The sequence below is a fragment of the Brachyhypopomus gauderio genome, chromosome 7, assembly GCF_052324685.1.
Source record: "Brachyhypopomus gauderio isolate BG-103 chromosome 7, BGAUD_0.2, whole genome shotgun sequence".
Taxonomy (NCBI): domain Eukaryota; kingdom Metazoa; phylum Chordata; class Actinopteri; order Gymnotiformes; family Hypopomidae; genus Brachyhypopomus; species Brachyhypopomus gauderio.
The window spans coordinates 11,177,725-11,195,228 of record NC_135217.1 but is presented as its reverse complement, the minus strand read 5'-3'; the positions used below and the strand labels follow the sequence as shown (position 1 = coordinate 11,195,228).

Here is a 17,504-nt window from a genome sequence, read left to right as displayed (position 1 = left end):
TGCTTAACTACCCAATATGCCATGTTTCCAGTTAGATTTGAGGCATAAAATGATTCTGGGCCAGGCCAAAAACAGGTTTCTCATGCATGTAGGAACTATTTGTGTATGATACAATTGAGTTTTGCCTGGCCCAAGACATTACAGGCATACAGCAGGCCTCTGAAATTGCCCCTCTGAACTATTTCACCTGTGCGCTTTACTCAATATGCTGTGTTTCCAGTTAGATTTGAGGGCTAAAATGATTCTGGGCCAGGCCAAAACCAGGTTCCTCATACATATAGGAACTAGTTATGTATGATACAATTGGGTTTTGCCTGGCCCAAGACATTACAGGCATACAGCAGGCCTCTGAACTTGAACCTGTGAACCATTTCACCTGTGTGCTTAACTACTCAATATGTCATGTTTCCAGTTAGATTTGGGGCATAAAATGATTCTGGGCCAGGCCAAAAACAGGTTCCTCATACATACAGGAACTACTTGTGTATGATACAATTGAGTTTTGCCTGGCCCAAGACATTACAGGCATACAGCAGGCCTCTGAACTTGAACCTGTGAACCATTTCACCTGTGTGCTTAACTACTCAATATGCCATGTTTCCAGTTAGATTTGAGGCATAAAATGATTCTGGGCCAGGCCAAAAACAGGTTGCTCATACATATAGGAACTAGTTATGTATGATGCATGTATTATTTGTCTGGCCCGACGCCTTATAGGCATACAGCACACCTCTGAAATTGCCCCTCTGAACCATTTCAGTGCGCTCTCTGTGCACTTAACTACTCAATATGCCGTGTTTCCAGTTAGATTTAAGGTATAAAATGATGTTGGATCAGGCTAAAATCAGGTTCCTCTCTTAGGGAGTGACCTGTTCTTCATGATGCATTTGTTATTTCTCTGGCCCACCATCAATAAGGCTTTCAATAATCCTCTGAAACTGCCCCTTTAAATGCGTTCACCTATCTGCCCTCTGCTCAATATGCCATGTTGTGTGCTGGTATTTCTTCTTCCGATTATTTGTGTTCTAGAACAGCATTTCTGTGTTTTTAGTTTTCAAATCTAAGAATATGTTTCCTTACGTTAGAAATGTTGACGAATTCAATCATCATGTACAAACTGCATACAATTGAAACGACTTGAAATAGAAACCATTTTACAAATGAAATGCTTTCATTATATTTTTATTTTTTACATTCACAAAATCAGTATGGGAAACAATAACCTCTTAAATGTCTGCTCCTACGCTCGTTTAATGTAACGTTTAATATATCGTTTTTAAACAATGTGCGCAGCAAACACGCATCGTGAACATAACCTTTTCGAATAAGTAACCAACTTCAGCCGTCGAATACGGAGCTGCGAATAAGTAACCAAACGAATCTCAAACTGCGAATAAGTAACCAACTTCAGCCTCGTAATTACAAGAGGCTCGTATTTGTTAATGTAATTACAAGAGAACTGTTCAGTCAGACAGATATTTGTTGTGAAACGAAGTAGTTACAATTTCAAGTACTTTAGCCTAAATTCCAGCAAATTGATAAAAAAAAAAATGATACACAAAGCAACATTAAAATTGGTCAGGTAAATGTTCATTCCCCTGTATTTGAGGGGTGTTTTTTCTATACTACTAGGCCTACATATCGTTTCGGACCACACTGCAAAGAATGTGACACGGCAAGATTAAACGCTTCCGTCGTTACGCGAGGTGTGCGGAGTCGCGCTACGGTCACTCGTGAAAGTATAAACCTAGATTGAATCTATTGTTGAATAAACCTGCAAAATATTTGGAATTATTCTGGATTCATTACACAGTAAAAAAAAAAAAAACTAATTAACGTGCTGCTGTTCAGAGAGACACTACATCTCTGTATTTTAATCTTAATTTATCGTGGTTCACATCGATATCGGGATATCCAACAATGTTATCGCACATCGTAATTCTAGTCCATATCGTGCACCCCTAGTGCATGCGTGCGTGTGTGTGTTACTGACTGACTGACTGACTGACTGACTGACTGACTGGATCCACTGGGAGAAGAAGGGCCTACCTCTCTATGCTACTGGGTTGAGTCACTATGCTATGCACTCTGCTCTCTGATTGGGTCGTGTGCCTTTATGTTCTGCTCTTTGATTGGCTCGTGCTGGTTGCCCCGCAGGTGAACGTGCTTGCCCTGGCCATCTGCACTCGTGAGGCCTACCAGTCCATGAGGGAGAGGAATGTGGACGATGGACACATCATCAATATTAACAGGTGGGCGCCCCTCCCCCACCACATAGACGGAGTCCTGGGGTCATGACCTTCAGCAGTCAGGCTCCTTTGTCCGCGGTGGTTCTGGAACCATGCAGGGCAAAACACTACACAGGAACTGGGTAGTTCTGAATATAGTGCTGTGTGTGTAAATAGTAAATCTGTATGTGTATGTGTGTGTGTGTGTGTGTGTGTGTGTGTGTGTGTGTGTGTGTGTGTGTGTGTGTGTGTGTGTGTTCAGTATGGCGGGCCACAGAGTGGTGCCCAGTGCTGGCGAGCACTTCTACTCTGCCACCAAACACGCTGTGACCGCCCTCACCGAGGGGCTCCGGCAAGAACTGCGAGAGGCCAAAACACACATCCGTGCTACGGTGAGTCCTTGTACACACGTGTACACACATGCCTGTACCAGCACACATGCACACACCCACTAACACGAGGAGATACACATAGTCCATCCAGCTTCGCTTAGTTCATTCACTTCCTTGAAATACGTCCACTAGCGGGACCGTCCACTGGGCTGTGCAGTCACAGTTAAGAGTGGCTAGAGAATCCTGTTATTCTACCGCACAGTGACCGAGCCACACGCATTGTACTGCCTCTCATGCTCAAAACATAGCTGATGAATCGTATAGCCTGAATTTCAATTCATAGGCCTTCCTCCTCCTCTTCCTCTTACGTTGCCGTCTCCTCTTCCTCTCCTACTGTTCCCCCCACCTGTACTGCTGTACAGCTGTTAGCCGCACAGACTCCTGACAGTAGGTACTACTACAAGTTCCTGCTTATTTACTGTTTATTACTGTTTCTTCATGTCTGCGTTTATGTCCAGTTGTCTTAGAGTTTCATTGGATGAACATCGGCTGCCAGGTTTAGGTTCATTCTTTATGTAAACACCACAGTTCCATCCATGCATGGCATTTCTGCATAAAGTAAAATACATCTACAAATGCATTATACTTTCTTAGACACACCAGTCTGTCTGTGTTTTTCCATAATATTCATTATGGGGAAACAACATTTTGACATTTGTGTAAATCCCATACACTGACACAGAAGTGTAGAGAATAAATCATTGGAGTTTGTCTTGCTGAGATCAGAGTCCTGTCCCTAATTCATGCAATTACTGTCTTAACTTCATCAATATAATATTGGGTACAGTGGTGTGAAAAAATTATCAAAGAAGTTCATAATGAGAATCAAAGCTAGTAAAATATGTGACAGGCATGAGACACGTGAGTGTCAGAGACTGAGGATCATATGCCAGTAACAACGTGAATGTTAAGAAAAAGTTTAGAAAAACTGAGTCTAGCTTGGAGATGAAGTTCCTATATTCTGTAACACACACCCTGCTGATGTAACAGCAACCTCTGAAGGACCAATTACAGTCAAAGCGACTATACCTGATAGCCGTGTTCCTGGGCCACATGATGTGGCCTGTAACACACACACACACACACACACACACACACACACACACACACACACATACACACACCTACTCAACACATGTTCCCCTGCTAATGTAACAACAACCTCTGAAGGACCAATTACAGTCAAAGCGATTATACCCAATTGCCAAGTTCCTGGGCCACATAATGAGGCCTATAACACACACACACACACACACACACACACAAACACACCTACCGAACACATGCTCCCCCACTGATGTAACAGCAACCTCTGAAGGACTAATTACAGTCAAAGCGATTATACCCAATAGCCATGTTCCTGGGCCACACGATGTGGCCTGTGGTGCTGGTGGGCTGAGTCACTGTGGTGCTGGTGGGCTGAGTCACTGTGGTGCTGGTGGGCTGACTCACTGTGGTGCTGGTGGGCTGACTCACTGTGGTGCTGGTGGGCTGACTCACTGTGGTGCTGGTGGGCTGATTCACTATGGTCTCTCCCTTCACCAGTCTATATCTCCTGGCATAGTGGAAACTGAGTTCGCCTTCAGACTCCACAACAGTGACCCGGAGAAAGCGGCAGCTGTTTATGAAAGCATAAAGGTAAGATTAAAGTTCATAAAGGTAAGATTAAAGTTCATAAAGGTAAGATTAAGGTTCATCGTCTCAAGATTTGGTGGACCTGCGCTAAGTGTTTAGTTCAATTGAACTTGAAATGCCACAGCGATGAGGTGGAAGGTTTACGCTCTTAGTGAGTATGCTGGGACAGACAGTAACTACCGTTTGCACCCGTGCAGTGTTTGAAGGCAGAGGACATCGCCAGCGCGGTCACCTATGTCCTCAGTGCCCCTCCGCATGTCCAGGTGGGCTCAGTTCAGAAACCCCAGGAGACTCACGTGACGCTGCCATGATACTCACGTGACACTCTCACACAAACAGAATAATAATATTATATTATAAAAGAATTATATGATATAGAATTATATCTTACTGTTTGTATGACTGATATTTACATGAGTAAATGTGTTCCTAACATTATATATATTTTTATGTAGATTGGGGATGTGCAGCTGCGGCCAGTGGAACAGGTGTCATAGCAACACAATACTGAAGCGTTGGTGGAGCAGACCAAGCCGGAGGCAACAATGTCTCTCTAGCAACACCTGCTGGACAAAACATATATAGCACCTAGTGAAGCGATTTTAAGGAATTGTTCCGATGTGTCGACAAACAAGAGTGGAGGAAAAAAAAACAAATCTGAAAATCTGAAGCGGTTCAGTCCCTCTCTCTGTGGAGGGGACGGGGACAGGTAGAGAGAGGGTGGAGAAAGACAGGGGGCGGAGTCTAGGGTTAGAGGGAGGATTGGTACTGTTCCAATTTACAAATACACTGCTGCCTCAATGTGAACTCAGTGTGAGTGTAGGAAGTTGTTTTTTTTTGGGTGAAGGAACCTGGACTCAGTGAAGCCATCACTACACACCAGAATACTGTCAGTTGCACACATTTGTTGCTTTGTTGGTTTGTCTTACACCATTATTCTTAACACTTATTGTCGCAATAATAATGTATTATTTAATACGTCTTATAAAGACTTTTAAAAGATGTGTAATGCTTTAGAGCAGGGGTACTCAACTGGCGGACCGCGGTCCGGATCCGGACCCGAACGCAGTCCTGTCCGGACCCAATCTCATTCCTGATTAACTGGATACGGACCAAAACAAAACCGTAACATTTATTTCAGGGCTATTGAAAAAACACTCCGTCACGAGTGTACGTTTGCCACCCCGCTCAACAACGTACGTTTGCCCCCCCCCCCCCCCCCCCCCCCCCGTCACGAGTGTACGAGGGTCAGCGCGGCGAAAATAACATAATCGCTGAGGCTCCGCGTGTGCGCGAGTGCCTCGCGCGCTGTCGGTTCGCGAGGTCGTGCACCTCCCGAATTTTGTAACTTCGCGCGCGCCGCACTTCAGCGCAATGAACAAAGTCACGTTTTCAGGGTTCATACACCTTTATAAGGTGGAGTTCAAGCACTTGTACGTCACTTTCAAGGTCCATTTCAATATTTCCCAGCATGTTAAACATAATTAAGTTAAATATTTATACATATACTGGAAATAATTCGCTTTTTATCACATTATTTAATGATTGTTTATTTTAAAAACGCCCAATCTTCACGTCTTCACGTTCTCATGTTTCGTCCTGGAATTACAAGAGGCTCGTATTTGTTAACCTAATACAAGAGAACTATTCAGTCAGACAGATTTGTTGTGAAACCAAGTAGTTACAATTTCAAGCATTTTAAAGTACTTTAACCTAAATTCCAGCACTTTTCAAACCTGAAACACATAGCAACATTAAAATTGGTCAGGTAAATGTTCATTCCACTGTTTTGAGGGGTGTTTCTACCACATATCGTTTCGGACAAAACACCACAACCCCCACCCCCCCCCCCCCCCCCCCCCCGGACCTCAGGTCACAGGTATCTGCCAAAATTGGACCGCGGACAAATTTAGTTGAGTACGCCTGCTTTAGAGTCTTGTGACTGTAATGACCTGAAACTTTAAAAGTGACTCGAGCCCATTCTTAGCTATTTATAAGACTAAAAAAAAATAAATTTTAATATATTTGATGTTATCATTAACTCCTCTAACACTGTATCAGACACTGGTTCTTAAAATGTTCGTACAATTTCACTATGATTATTGGGTGTATATGACTCCATACCTCAATTAAACGTCCCACTTAAGACTATAGTGAATATAAATCTTTTATCACTCCACTGAGGTGTTAGCTGTCATACTGAAGGGGAATCTGTTACTTCTCAGAAGAAACTACTTCCTGCCATTTAACTTTAACACTGTCATGAAAGGTTGTGCATTTACCCTCACTTTTCATTCTTTTGTTCACTCATTCTGTAATCACATCGATATGACTCGATTATAAGATATTATAAGGCTTGGTACAGTATGTTATAATGCATTATGATTGCGCGTAGTGTTCCATTGATTTCTGTATTACATTTTTATAAGTATTCTAACTTTTGACGGTATGTAGATGTGATTCTCATAGTGTCATAAGAGTGAATGGATCTTGCTGGTGTAACATAATGGTTTTATTTTCGGCTGGTCAGGATTGCTGAGCCTGCTCAGTGCCTGGACGTTTGAGCTTCTCACCACCACACACCAGTGAATGTGTCCAAGATCGTGCTTTTCTAAACCTGTATCAAACGCATGAATATGAGGCATTTGAAGTACCTTGATGTCATGAACTCTGTAAAACTGGTTTTGTCCTTTGGTCTGTGACTAAAGGACATCAGGGGACACCTCCCCTGGACATGTGAATAGCCTTGAAGTGTGCTCATTTAAATACCTGCCTATTCTTGCTCAAGCACGCGTCTGAACATTGTCATGAATTAAAATGTCAAGATTATTATCAGTGTGAATGGGTCACTGGTTTCGCCTTTAGCCGTCTCTGGTATTGTCCATATTTTGGTCAGCTATCTATTAAGGGACTCTCCATATCCCTTAGAATATGATGTACTGTGGAAGAATCAAAGGCAAATTATTTTCCTTCCACTAAGGTTATGAACCCCAAGACATACACTGGCTAAGAAGGGTCAGAGTTTTTAGATAGTGGTTTAAATTGTTTCCCAGGATACATTACAATGATAAACCTTTACAATATAAAAGTTTCTAGGCTTTGGTTTTACTGATTATTATGATGAACAAAATAACAATAATGGTTGATAAAATGGTTAGATTTTCAAAACATTTTCATGTGTGTCTATATAATAGAAAAAGTATCAAATAACTAGTTTTCACAGCCTGCATGGTACCAAACAAACATTGACTTCTGTTTTTCAGAAAGTAAAGCAAGTTGGTTTGGCAGATTTTTGTTCATTCCTCTACCAGGACATTTTGACTGTTTCCTCTTTGGTTACATTTCATAATAAGGAATGAACAAAAACCAAAAAAAAAAAGTTTTGCTTTCATATCCTGTGGTGCTGCTGTGGTGCTGGGTGCAAAAACATCCACAATACACAGTGTTACAAAAATCAAATCAAATATGAGTTATACAGGTTACATAATTTTGTATCTTATTGTTGGAGGGCTTCCTTGTCTTGCCATGGAAATCATAAAATAGTCCAGCATGGATGTAGATTGGCAGTAAGGCCTTGGAAGGATCCTCTTGGAGTCTGTGGAGGGCCAGCAAGCACCTTCTCACACCATCATGGAGGGGTTCTTAGCTCTTGTAAACTTGTCTTTACTCCACAGTATGAGGCCAGTATTGTACCCAGTATGGTACCAAAACCAGTTGCAAGGCAGGTTTGGCCAAGGCCTGTTTGAGTCAGGTCAGAGATTAAAGTTCCTGTCATAAGCTGGTGTGGACTGGGTTGTTTTCAGGCAGAGGGGTGATGGAGCTGATCTGGACGAGGTTGGGGTTCACCTCCACCACGCCTCTCTTCTGCAGGCAGCACAGGCTCAGAGACGCCTCGTCCAGCGCAAACGGCCTGATGGACTGCCACAGTTTCTGAAAGAACCGGGGAAATAAGGCAAAGTAACTGGTGCAAATACAACGATATGTAGCAGGACGGGACAGGGAGGGAACGCATGAGTGATTAGACTGAATAGGGCCAGAGGGGAAAATAAATGGATGGATTGCGTGGGTGAAGGAAAGATGGCTGGGTGGATGGTGCTGGATCGGCTGATTGATTACCTCGGTGAGAGAGCCGGGTAGAACCCACAGCGTGTGCAGCGCTGCCAGTGGTATCCAGATAATGGACGCCATGGCAATGACCCAGCCAATCCCCTGAGCCCATGCAGGGTACACATAATTCTCATAGCGCGCTGGTGTAAATTGAATCACCGAGAACACCAGAATTACCTGAGGAAGAAGGTGTTGATTTAACATGCCTTATAAAATGTCTTATGGACTATTGCATTACTTCTTCACAGGCATGAGGAAACTCATTCTACCTATATTAGTTCAAAAACAACTCAAATTCCAAACCCTGGGGGAGCAATGAACTAATATAGATGGAATGAGTTTCCTCGTGTCTGTGAATGAGAGGTGTAATGAAGCCACTCACTGTGATCAATACTGGACATATCACTAGCCAACAAAGCCTGAGAAAGATGCCAGGCTTCCTTCCCATCATTTCTTCCACGTTGCTAGAGAGACGCTTCACCCCTGTGACCAGGACACACACACCACTGGTAATACATGAGTGGCTGCCTCACAGTCACAGGGCTGTCTTGTGAAGTCATTATGACTACATGATTTGAAACCTAAGGAACACGTGCCTTACTCAAATGTATTCAAATAGGCGGTGTTGCTCAAATCAGAGCATGTTTGTCTTTAGCTCGACTGATATGGTTTGGTTAGCTTTGAGCATGCGCTAAGTGTTGCAATTGCTGTCGCACTGGATGAAGTCCAAGTCAAATAGAAAAAGGGCAAATTCTATCAGGTTTTTTTCACCACTGTTTTGACCTCACGGAGAAGATCAAAATGTGAATCCGTCACAGGAAGTGACAGGTAGTTTTGTCTACCAAATGAGGGCATTGAGACATAAGCCACAATGTGGGAGGGGAAAGAGGCGTGAGTGTGTTATGCACAGTGGTGCTTATGCACGTACCATATAACCAGCATATAGCCACCACCTCAAAGAAGGCCAGGAACATGATGGACACTATGGCTGTGTAGTGGTCCATCAGCTGGAAGACGTAAATCCCGACCTGAAGAAAACCCGAACAGAACCGTGTCACATTGCTGTGGTGTGGTTGGAGGTGGTGGATGCTGTTCTGCAAACATCCTCGTTTACCTGCATGACATTTGGGATTCCAAGCAGGAAAGCAGTAGCACACACGGCCAACACCAGCAGCTCTTCCCTCCTGAAGAACCGGAGCAGACGCGTACTGTAGCCGTCCATCAGACTGGTCACCATTACTTCCACCATCGCAAACTGGGCACAGCAGAACGTAGCAGAAATATTCCTACATGGAACAGCTACGTAGTTACCTGAATTAGACAATGAGCGACAATGGAGAATAAAGAGTGAGACATATTAACAAAGCATCTTACAATTGGCATTTGAATGCCGTATGAACTTTCACTGTCAATCAATTACTAAGTCATATCAGTGAATGTATGGAGGGCTGTTCAGAAAGTGTGAATGGAGAATGGGGGTACTGATCTGGGATCATGTTAGTTATTAGTTTTTTATGACAAAACTCAGATAAGACTGGGTCCACGATGAGCTCTAAACCTCATGCCAAGCGTAGCTGAAGTTACAGCAACAGTGCTTGCATACAGCATCAAAGGTGTGGTCAGTTTGCATCTGCACAATGTTTCACTTGCAACGTTTGCACGTGAGAGGTGAGTGTCTGATTCTGAACGTGGCCTTTAACCGTGAGCTGCATTTGGAGGTGAAACAGAGGGCGTGTCTCTGGCTGCCACCTGGCTGTCCAGGCCGAGGCACAGGAGCATGAAGAAGAAGAAGACCGCCCACATAGGAGCGACCGGCATGGACGCGAAGGCCTGAGGGTAGACCACGAACACCAGGCCCGGGCCTGCAGAACACGTATCACACGGTGCAAAAACTCCATTAGGCTGGTCGTCTAGGTCAACCAAGAACTCTCACACATACCTTTAGCAGAAACAGAGTGGCAGGATAACGCCATTGAGCAGTTGGCAATCACACACAGCCAGGATTATATCTACATTAGTATGCTGCCAAAATCCTGTAACTCACCATCTACAGCAATCTCACTGACTGGAATATTCTGTAGGTAAGACATGTATCCAAGTGCAGAGAAAATCACAAATCCAGACAGGATGCTGGTAAGTGAGTTTGTGATGGCGATGGCCAGGGTGTCCCTGCAACATACATAACACAAGATCAATAATGATCAATAATGGTCTTAACAAAACAAGCTTCTGGTACCTCAAGCACACAAACATTTCTGGAGAGACAACGGACCTACAGAAGCTTTGTGTCCGCAATTAATTGAAGTGCAAATGCAGTGGCTCACGCTGCCTTCTCCATAACGTTCAATAGTTGGATTATGACAGATGACAGAAGGACTGAATTGCATGTATAATGATAAATGAAGCAAATGAAGCAGTGTGTAATTATAATGTAATGATGTACATGATATCCCTGCAAAAAAGTGGGGGAGGGGTTTGCATTATCAAGCCCTATTTAAGTAGTGACTCTGTTCTCCAAGCTGGACTTTATAGCGGTTGAGTTGAATGTATATGGTTATATGTCTTACTTTAGCACACTATTGTTGAAGGTGTTGTAGCTGGCCATGGCCATGAGCGACCCGAATCCGATACCGATGGAGTTAAAGATCTGGGCCGCTGCGTTGATCCACACCTGCAAAACACCCCGTCTGAGACAAAGGGCCTGCCAAATAAAGCTCCCTTCCTTTAAAAAAGGAACACGTCCTTTTCATAGCTAGTTTCCCACGTGCTTTTGTCACCTCCAAAGTCCTGTAGTTTAGTCTAGCCCCCCCGAGGGCTTTGTGCCTACATACACTTTGTCCATCATTATGAGGCTAGTTGTAGCTCAGCTGAGATCTCGTTGTACCTCCACACACAACAGCTTCTCCCACTCATTATGAGATCTCGTTGTACCTCCACACACAACAGCTTCTCCCACTCATTATGAGATCGCGTTGTACCTCCACACACAACAGCTTCTCCCACTCATTATGAGATCTCGTTGTACCTCCACACACAACAGCTTCTCCCACTCATTATGAGATCTCGTTGTACCTCCACACACAACAGCTTCTCCCACTCATTATGAGATCTCGTTGTACCTCCACACACAACAGCTTCTCCCACTCATTATGAGATCTCGCTGTACCTCCACACACAACAGCTTCTCCCACTCATTATGAGATCTCGCTGTACCTCCACACACAACAACTTCTCCCACTCATTATGAGATCTCGCTGTACCTCCACACACAACAGCTTCTCCCACTCATTATGAGATCTCGCTGTACCTCCACACACAACAGCTTCTCCCACTCATTATGAGATCTCGCTGTACCTCCACACACAACAGCTTCTCCCACTCATTATGAGATCTCGCTGTACCTCCACACACAACAGCTTCTCCCACTCATTATGAGATCTCGCTGTACCTCCACACACAACAGCTTCTCCCACTCATTATGAGATCTCGCTGTACCTCCACACACAACAGCTTCTCCCACTCATTAAGAGATCTCGCTGTACCTCCACACACAACAGCTTCTCCCACTCATTATGAGATCTCGCTGTACCTCCACAGACAACAGCTTCTCCCACTCCGGCACAATGAAGAACCAGATACCAGACTTGGCCCCAGGAAGCTGGACGTTGTTGATTAGCAATGCCACCAAGATAACATACGGGAACAGAGCTGTAAAGTACACCACCTACACACACACACACACACACACAGAAGCAGTATGAATTTATTATATCAATTCAAATCAGTCATTATAGAAATTATTAATATATAACTACAAGCACTATCTTCCATGTCAGTAAGCCCACATAACCTTTGCTATTCTATTTTGTTATCATGCAACCACTCCCATCTCACCCTTGTTTGGAACTCTCTCCTCGTGCCCTCCTCCGGCTTTCCGTACCTTGCCAGTAGACTTTACGCCCTTGAAGATGCAGAAGTAGACGAGAAGCCAGGCCAGGAGCAGCAGCAGGAAGAGTTCCCACCGCATGGTTCCGGGCTCCTCCACCCCGCCCGTCCTCTCCAGAACTCTGTAACTGAACACAGAACGCCAGTGCAGCTGAAGAGTTGTGTAGCATCAGGATGAGCAGCTGAACTGGGATCAGATTCAAGGGCCGATTGATCATGTTTGTAGTACCTGCATCCATTCTAAAATGTGTAGATTATATTACAAAACAAAGCTTCATGACAAATGGTTGATGTGCAGATGACTGAAATGAAAAACTACGCAACAGCTACATGAAGCTGCACAGTTCTAGTACAGCCCATGACTAATTAGGAGTGTTGATAGCATGAACAGTTTTACACTGTATAGAGGCCACTGAAACCTTCCATCGCTGCAAGAAATAATAAACAAAAATTGAGGCATCAGGGAGTATCATAAAATAATGCTAAAGCAAGAATTTGCAGTTTACTAAGATTAATAAATCATGATTGCTTATTTATATTTTAGTCACAGTCTCTATTGTAATCAATACTGATCTACAGGGTCATAAAACCATGAGGGGTGATAAACCCAAGACCTGAACTTTTGCCCCTGGCTGGTTCTGAGAAATCAGCTCACTGCAAAAGGGCTGGACACTTAGCCACCGAGTATCAGTGCTAATGGATTGATTACTTTAGAATGTGAGAGATCAGAATAGAATAGAGTAGAATAGATCAGGAACCCACTTGAAGAACTGCTGGCTGGCGGTGGAGGTGGAGGTGGAGTTGATGGTGGCATGGTCGGTGCAGTTAGCCCTGTTCCATGTGTTGTTGCAGCTCTGCCAGGGCAGCTGGCTCTGGAAGGAGCTGAACAGGTAGTAGAGAGCCCAGGTGATGATCACGTTGTAGTAGGTGGACATTATGAAGGAGATGGCCACCGTGGCCATGCCCACACCTGAGAAAACAAGGGAGATGATATTGGGGTGGCAGTCGTGGTCACTGCATTCATATTAAAACAAAACCACAAAACTGACAGACAGTAATTCACACTCAAGTCAGTGATGGTTTAAAATCAACCAATCAAAATCAAGAGTCCCACTTTTCATTGTTTATAGCTAAAGAACATAAACCTCTATCCAAAAGTCCAAAAAGGTCCTCTACGCCTCTTCATTTACCAGCCCCCCTTTTGCAGTGTGACATGGCGCGTGGCAGCAGGCGGAAGCACCTTTGAGCAGCGGGCACAGCTTGGCCATGGCGTGGACGGGGCCCTTCCTCAGGTACTGGCCCACGGTCAGCTCCATGTACAGCAGAGGGAAGCCCAACAAGAGGAGCATCAGCAGGTAGGGCACCAGGAAGGCACCTGAGCACAACACACACAAACTCACCAAAGGTGGTGCAGACTGAACACAGGATGTAGAACACCACCACCATCACCACCACCACCACCACCACCACCATCACCATCACCACCATCACCACCACCACCATCACCACCATCATCACCACCACCACCATCACCACCACCACCACCATCACCACCACCACCATCACCACCACCACCACCATCACCACCACCATCACCACCACCACCATCACCACCACCATCACCACCACCACCATCACCACCACCATCACCACCAACACCACCACCATCACCACCACCACCATCACCACCACCACCACCATCACCACCATCACCACCATCACCACCACCACCACCATCACCACCACCATCACCACCACCATCACCACCACCACCACCACCATCACCACCACCACCACCATCACCACCACCATCACCACCACCACCATTACCACCACCATCACCACCACCATCACCACCACCACCATCACCACCACCATCACCACCACCACCATCACCACCACCATCACCACCATCACCACCACCATCACCACCACCATCACCATCACCACCACCACCACCACCATCACCACCACCACCATCACCACCACCATCACCACCATCACCACCACCATCACCATCACCACCATCACCACCATCACCACCACCATCACCACCACCACCATCACCACCACCATCACCACCAACACCACCACCATCACCACCACCACCATCACCACCACCACCACCACCACCATCACCACCACCACCATCACCACCACCACCACCATCACCACCATCACCACCACCATCACCACCACCACCACCACCACCACCACCACCACCACCACCACCATCACCACCACCATCACCACCAACACCACCACCATCACCACCACCATCACCACCACCACCACCACCATCACCACCACCATCACCACCACCACCACCACCACCATCACCACCACCATCACCACCATCACCACCACCACCACCACCATCACCATCACCACCATCACCACCATCACCATCACCACCACCACCACCACCATCACCACCACCACCACTAAGAAGACATTCTAAAGACTGCTTGCTCTTTGTGGAAACTGTGGGAACTGCACCACTTTAAATATTCTGGATACAGGAATGTCCACTACATGTTCCTGGAAACATGGATTTATAAATCCAATTTTAATCATTGATAAGGAGCAAGGTTCTCTTGTTGAGGCATGTTTTCACAGAAGACATGCACACAGCTCTGCTATTGTTTAGCTAAAGTGAGACATCACATTCGATACCACTGCTCTCAGTTCTATTATCTTCTTTACACTTTTACAGCTTTCCTACATTACCTGTTTTTCAGTAATTCAGTTGTGAATTGTGTGAATCAGTGCTTGTCATTTTAATCTTATCTTTTCATTATATTTTATAACATTATATTCTAATCTAATTTTACTGGGCTATTTTTCATTGAGTTCATTGCAAAGTTTATTTGCTGTGCAGTAGGCAAGAGGTTACGCAGCACCTTTAACTGAGCTATTATGTTCATGTGAAATAAAGAAATTGCATTTATACATTTACATACACCTAAATTACAGACTTTACATATAATAAATATGTTTTGTATCTATTTACAACATAGCCACACAATTTCTACCACAACCACGTTTTTTTGTTCAGTTACAGAAGTACAAACTAATGCAGGAACACAGGAAGACTACAGCCCAGGGTTACACATCCCACAGTTGTTTGTCCCTCGTATCAGTGCCCATTTACCCACAGAGCAATGTACCATCACAGCTCCTCACCTCCACCACTCCTGTAGCAAAGGTAAGGGAACCTCCAGATGTTGCCCAGGCCCACGGCGCAGCCTATCCCGGCCAGGGTGAACTCGATGGGCCTGCTCCACGTGGGCCGCCCCGCTTCCAGTTCCTTAGCCATGGCTCCCAATACTGCCGCAAGTGTCTTCAGGATTCAGGCGCGGGAATGAGCAAGACCTGTCTCGCTGAGACCATAAAAACTGACCATGTTTGTGATTTAATGATTAGCCGGGTGAGGTGGCAGAAGCGTAGTAACTGTAATTTTAAAAGAAACATGTATCGTAATGAGAGCCCCCTCCTTAAATCAGACTCATATATTCACTCTAACCCTAATGCAGTGCTCAACGCAAAAGTAAACTTTGTAGAACGAGTTGTTCAATCCCTCATGTAAATGCAGCAGTTACAATCATCTAGCAGAGAGTAAAACATTACCAGGGCCGTCCTGACGCAAAAGTGAAGTATATGCTTATGGCCACCAGAGGGCCCCCTAAGAGTACTTGAAATATTTTTTGTTTGCGTGTGCGTGTGTGCGTGCGTGAGTGACATGCAAATTACAACTATACAATGAATATTAAAGTCAAATCAACATCAAACCACTCTTAGGAATTTGTTTCTTATTATTATTATTATTATATTATTATTATTATTATTATTATTATTATTTTTATTATTATTATTATTATTATTATTAATAATAATAATAATAATAATAATAATAACACTTTCCCCACTAACTTTGCAATGTACATATGACACATATTTGCATAATAACTTTAGAACGCTATGCCATTATGTTCAAATCATGTATTATGTATTACTTTCAATTCAATGCCATTATATTCAAATGAGAAAGGTCTCTTTTTTAAAAAGATGACCACATTCTTGCATAACCCAGCACTTACCAAATAATACATTTTCCGGTGCCATCTGATGCATGGCAAATAAATGTTGCACCATCACACAGAGGTCTGTTCAGGCCTATTTAATGTGCCCCCCCCCTCCCCAGACAGATACCTAAATGATACATCTTGAACAAAGGCCTGTTGAGGCTTATCATGGTCTTATTGCATACATCCAGCCTCCCACGTAAAGATGCAGTTTTCTTGCTCTTCCAACAATTTGACACTGTTAGTTTACATGCTTTACCAAAACCTGATAAGGCAGTGGCAGAATGCTATACTTCCCTTGCCTAAATTCCAAAAATAAAACATAGTGAAATTATGTGTGTATGCTGGAGTTAACATTACAAATATTTTTGTGAAATATCTATTAGTGGAAACATGTATACACCAAGATCTTGAGATGTGCCAAATGTAAACATGTAGTGCAGTATGTATTCTAGTGGAAAATACTGATACTACTACATAGTCCAGTTAAGGACTTTGATCATCTTATGGTTTACTTATTATGGTTGCGCTGAACAGCATGTTAACCTTGTAAAGCACAATGCATAAAAAAGTAATATAATCTAAATGATTTTATTTAATACATTTTAACTTTTAAAGTTTTGATTTTGTGGTACAATATCTTTTTGCATTTTTGTTCATTTTAAATTACAAGGTTTACATTTTAAAGTAATTATCAAAATGTACAGTTGTTTTTACTTGCCAATAAACATTTTTCATTCAGATTATCCACAACACATGCCAAAATCATCTGAAAATATTTATCATCCGTGGCTCTTTCAAATTATCACTGTAGCCAATTATGTAAAATAATGTAAATAATTTAGATCCTCATAGATTACAAATTGTGTCCAGCTATGTTCACCTGGCTATGTTCAGTTCTTCTGGGTGTGCAGACATCTTACCAGATTACGTTTATCTTATCATGATTGTTGCAGCCTGAAAGCAAGGAATTTGTCACTTATTTGGTACCTTGTCCAAAGACTCCCTGGAGAATCATGTTCAGTAATTGACCTTTTCTGTTAGCATGTGAAAGGGGTAAGAGAGGATTTCTCAACTGGAAACTTCAGCCAATCAGTATAGGAATGTTTTTA

The 17,504-nt window shown here is 43.8% G+C and overlaps 2 protein-coding genes across 4 annotated transcripts in view; one reads left to right on the top strand and one right to left on the bottom strand.

Annotated features, from left to right (window-relative positions):
* The window catches only part of dhrs11a (dehydrogenase/reductase 11a), a 43,579-nt gene extending 38,105 nt beyond the window's left edge, over nt 1-5,474 (top strand). Inside the window, exons 3-7 of the mRNA XM_077011674.1 lie at nt 2,158-2,252; nt 2,491-2,620; nt 4,166-4,258; nt 4,453-4,518; nt 4,711-5,474. Of these exons, the coding sequence (XP_076867789.1) occupies nt 2,158-2,252; nt 2,491-2,620; nt 4,166-4,258; nt 4,453-4,518; nt 4,711-4,752 (426 nt within the window). The 3' untranslated portion in view covers nt 4,753-5,474. The remainder of the gene's footprint in view (nt 1-2,157; nt 2,253-2,490; nt 2,621-4,165; nt 4,259-4,452; nt 4,519-4,710) is intronic.
* Nucleotides 5,475-6,137: 663 nt separating this feature from the next.
* Nucleotides 6,138-15,844, bottom strand: LOC143518847 (sodium- and chloride-dependent GABA transporter ine). 3 transcript variants are annotated; one of them, XM_077011673.1, is made up of 13 exons: nt 15,494-15,838; nt 13,548-13,682; nt 13,070-13,277; nt 12,303-12,435; nt 11,952-12,086; nt 10,930-11,033; nt 10,407-10,531; nt 10,112-10,224; nt 9,477-9,617; nt 9,291-9,390; nt 8,745-8,845; nt 8,372-8,539; nt 6,138-8,185 (listed from the first exon to the last, which is right to left on the bottom strand). In XM_077011673.1, the coding sequence occupies exons 1-13, from the start codon at nt 15,624-15,626 to the stop codon at nt 8,027-8,029; spliced, it is 1,755 nt and encodes a 584-aa protein (XP_076867788.1). In that variant the 5' UTR covers nt 15,627-15,838; the 3' UTR covers nt 6,138-8,026. The 3 variants fall into 3 exon arrangements, with proteins under 3 accessions (XP_076867788.1, XP_076867786.1, XP_076867787.1); XM_077011671.1 differs by having other exon boundaries at nt 6,138-8,539; nt 15,494-15,842; XM_077011672.1 differs by lacking the exon at nt 13,548-13,682 and having other exon boundaries at nt 6,138-8,539; nt 15,494-15,844.
* Nucleotides 15,845-17,504: the final 1,660 nt, after the last annotated feature.

Excerpts from the sequence above, each read along its gene's own strand:
- LOC143518847 (XM_077011671.1), bottom strand. The coding sequence starts at position 15,626 with ATGGCTAAGGAACTGGAAGCGGGGCGGCCCACGTGGAGCAGGCCCATC. Across the intron at positions 9,391-9,476 it reads GAATCCCAAATGTCATGCAG|GTCGGGATTTACGTCTTCCA; the intron begins GTAAACGAGGAT and ends GGTTTTCTTCAG. Across the intron at positions 8,540-8,744 it reads TATGTCCAGTATTGATCACA|GTAATTCTGGTGTTCTCGGT; the intron begins GTGAGTGGCTTC and ends CTTCTTCCTCAG.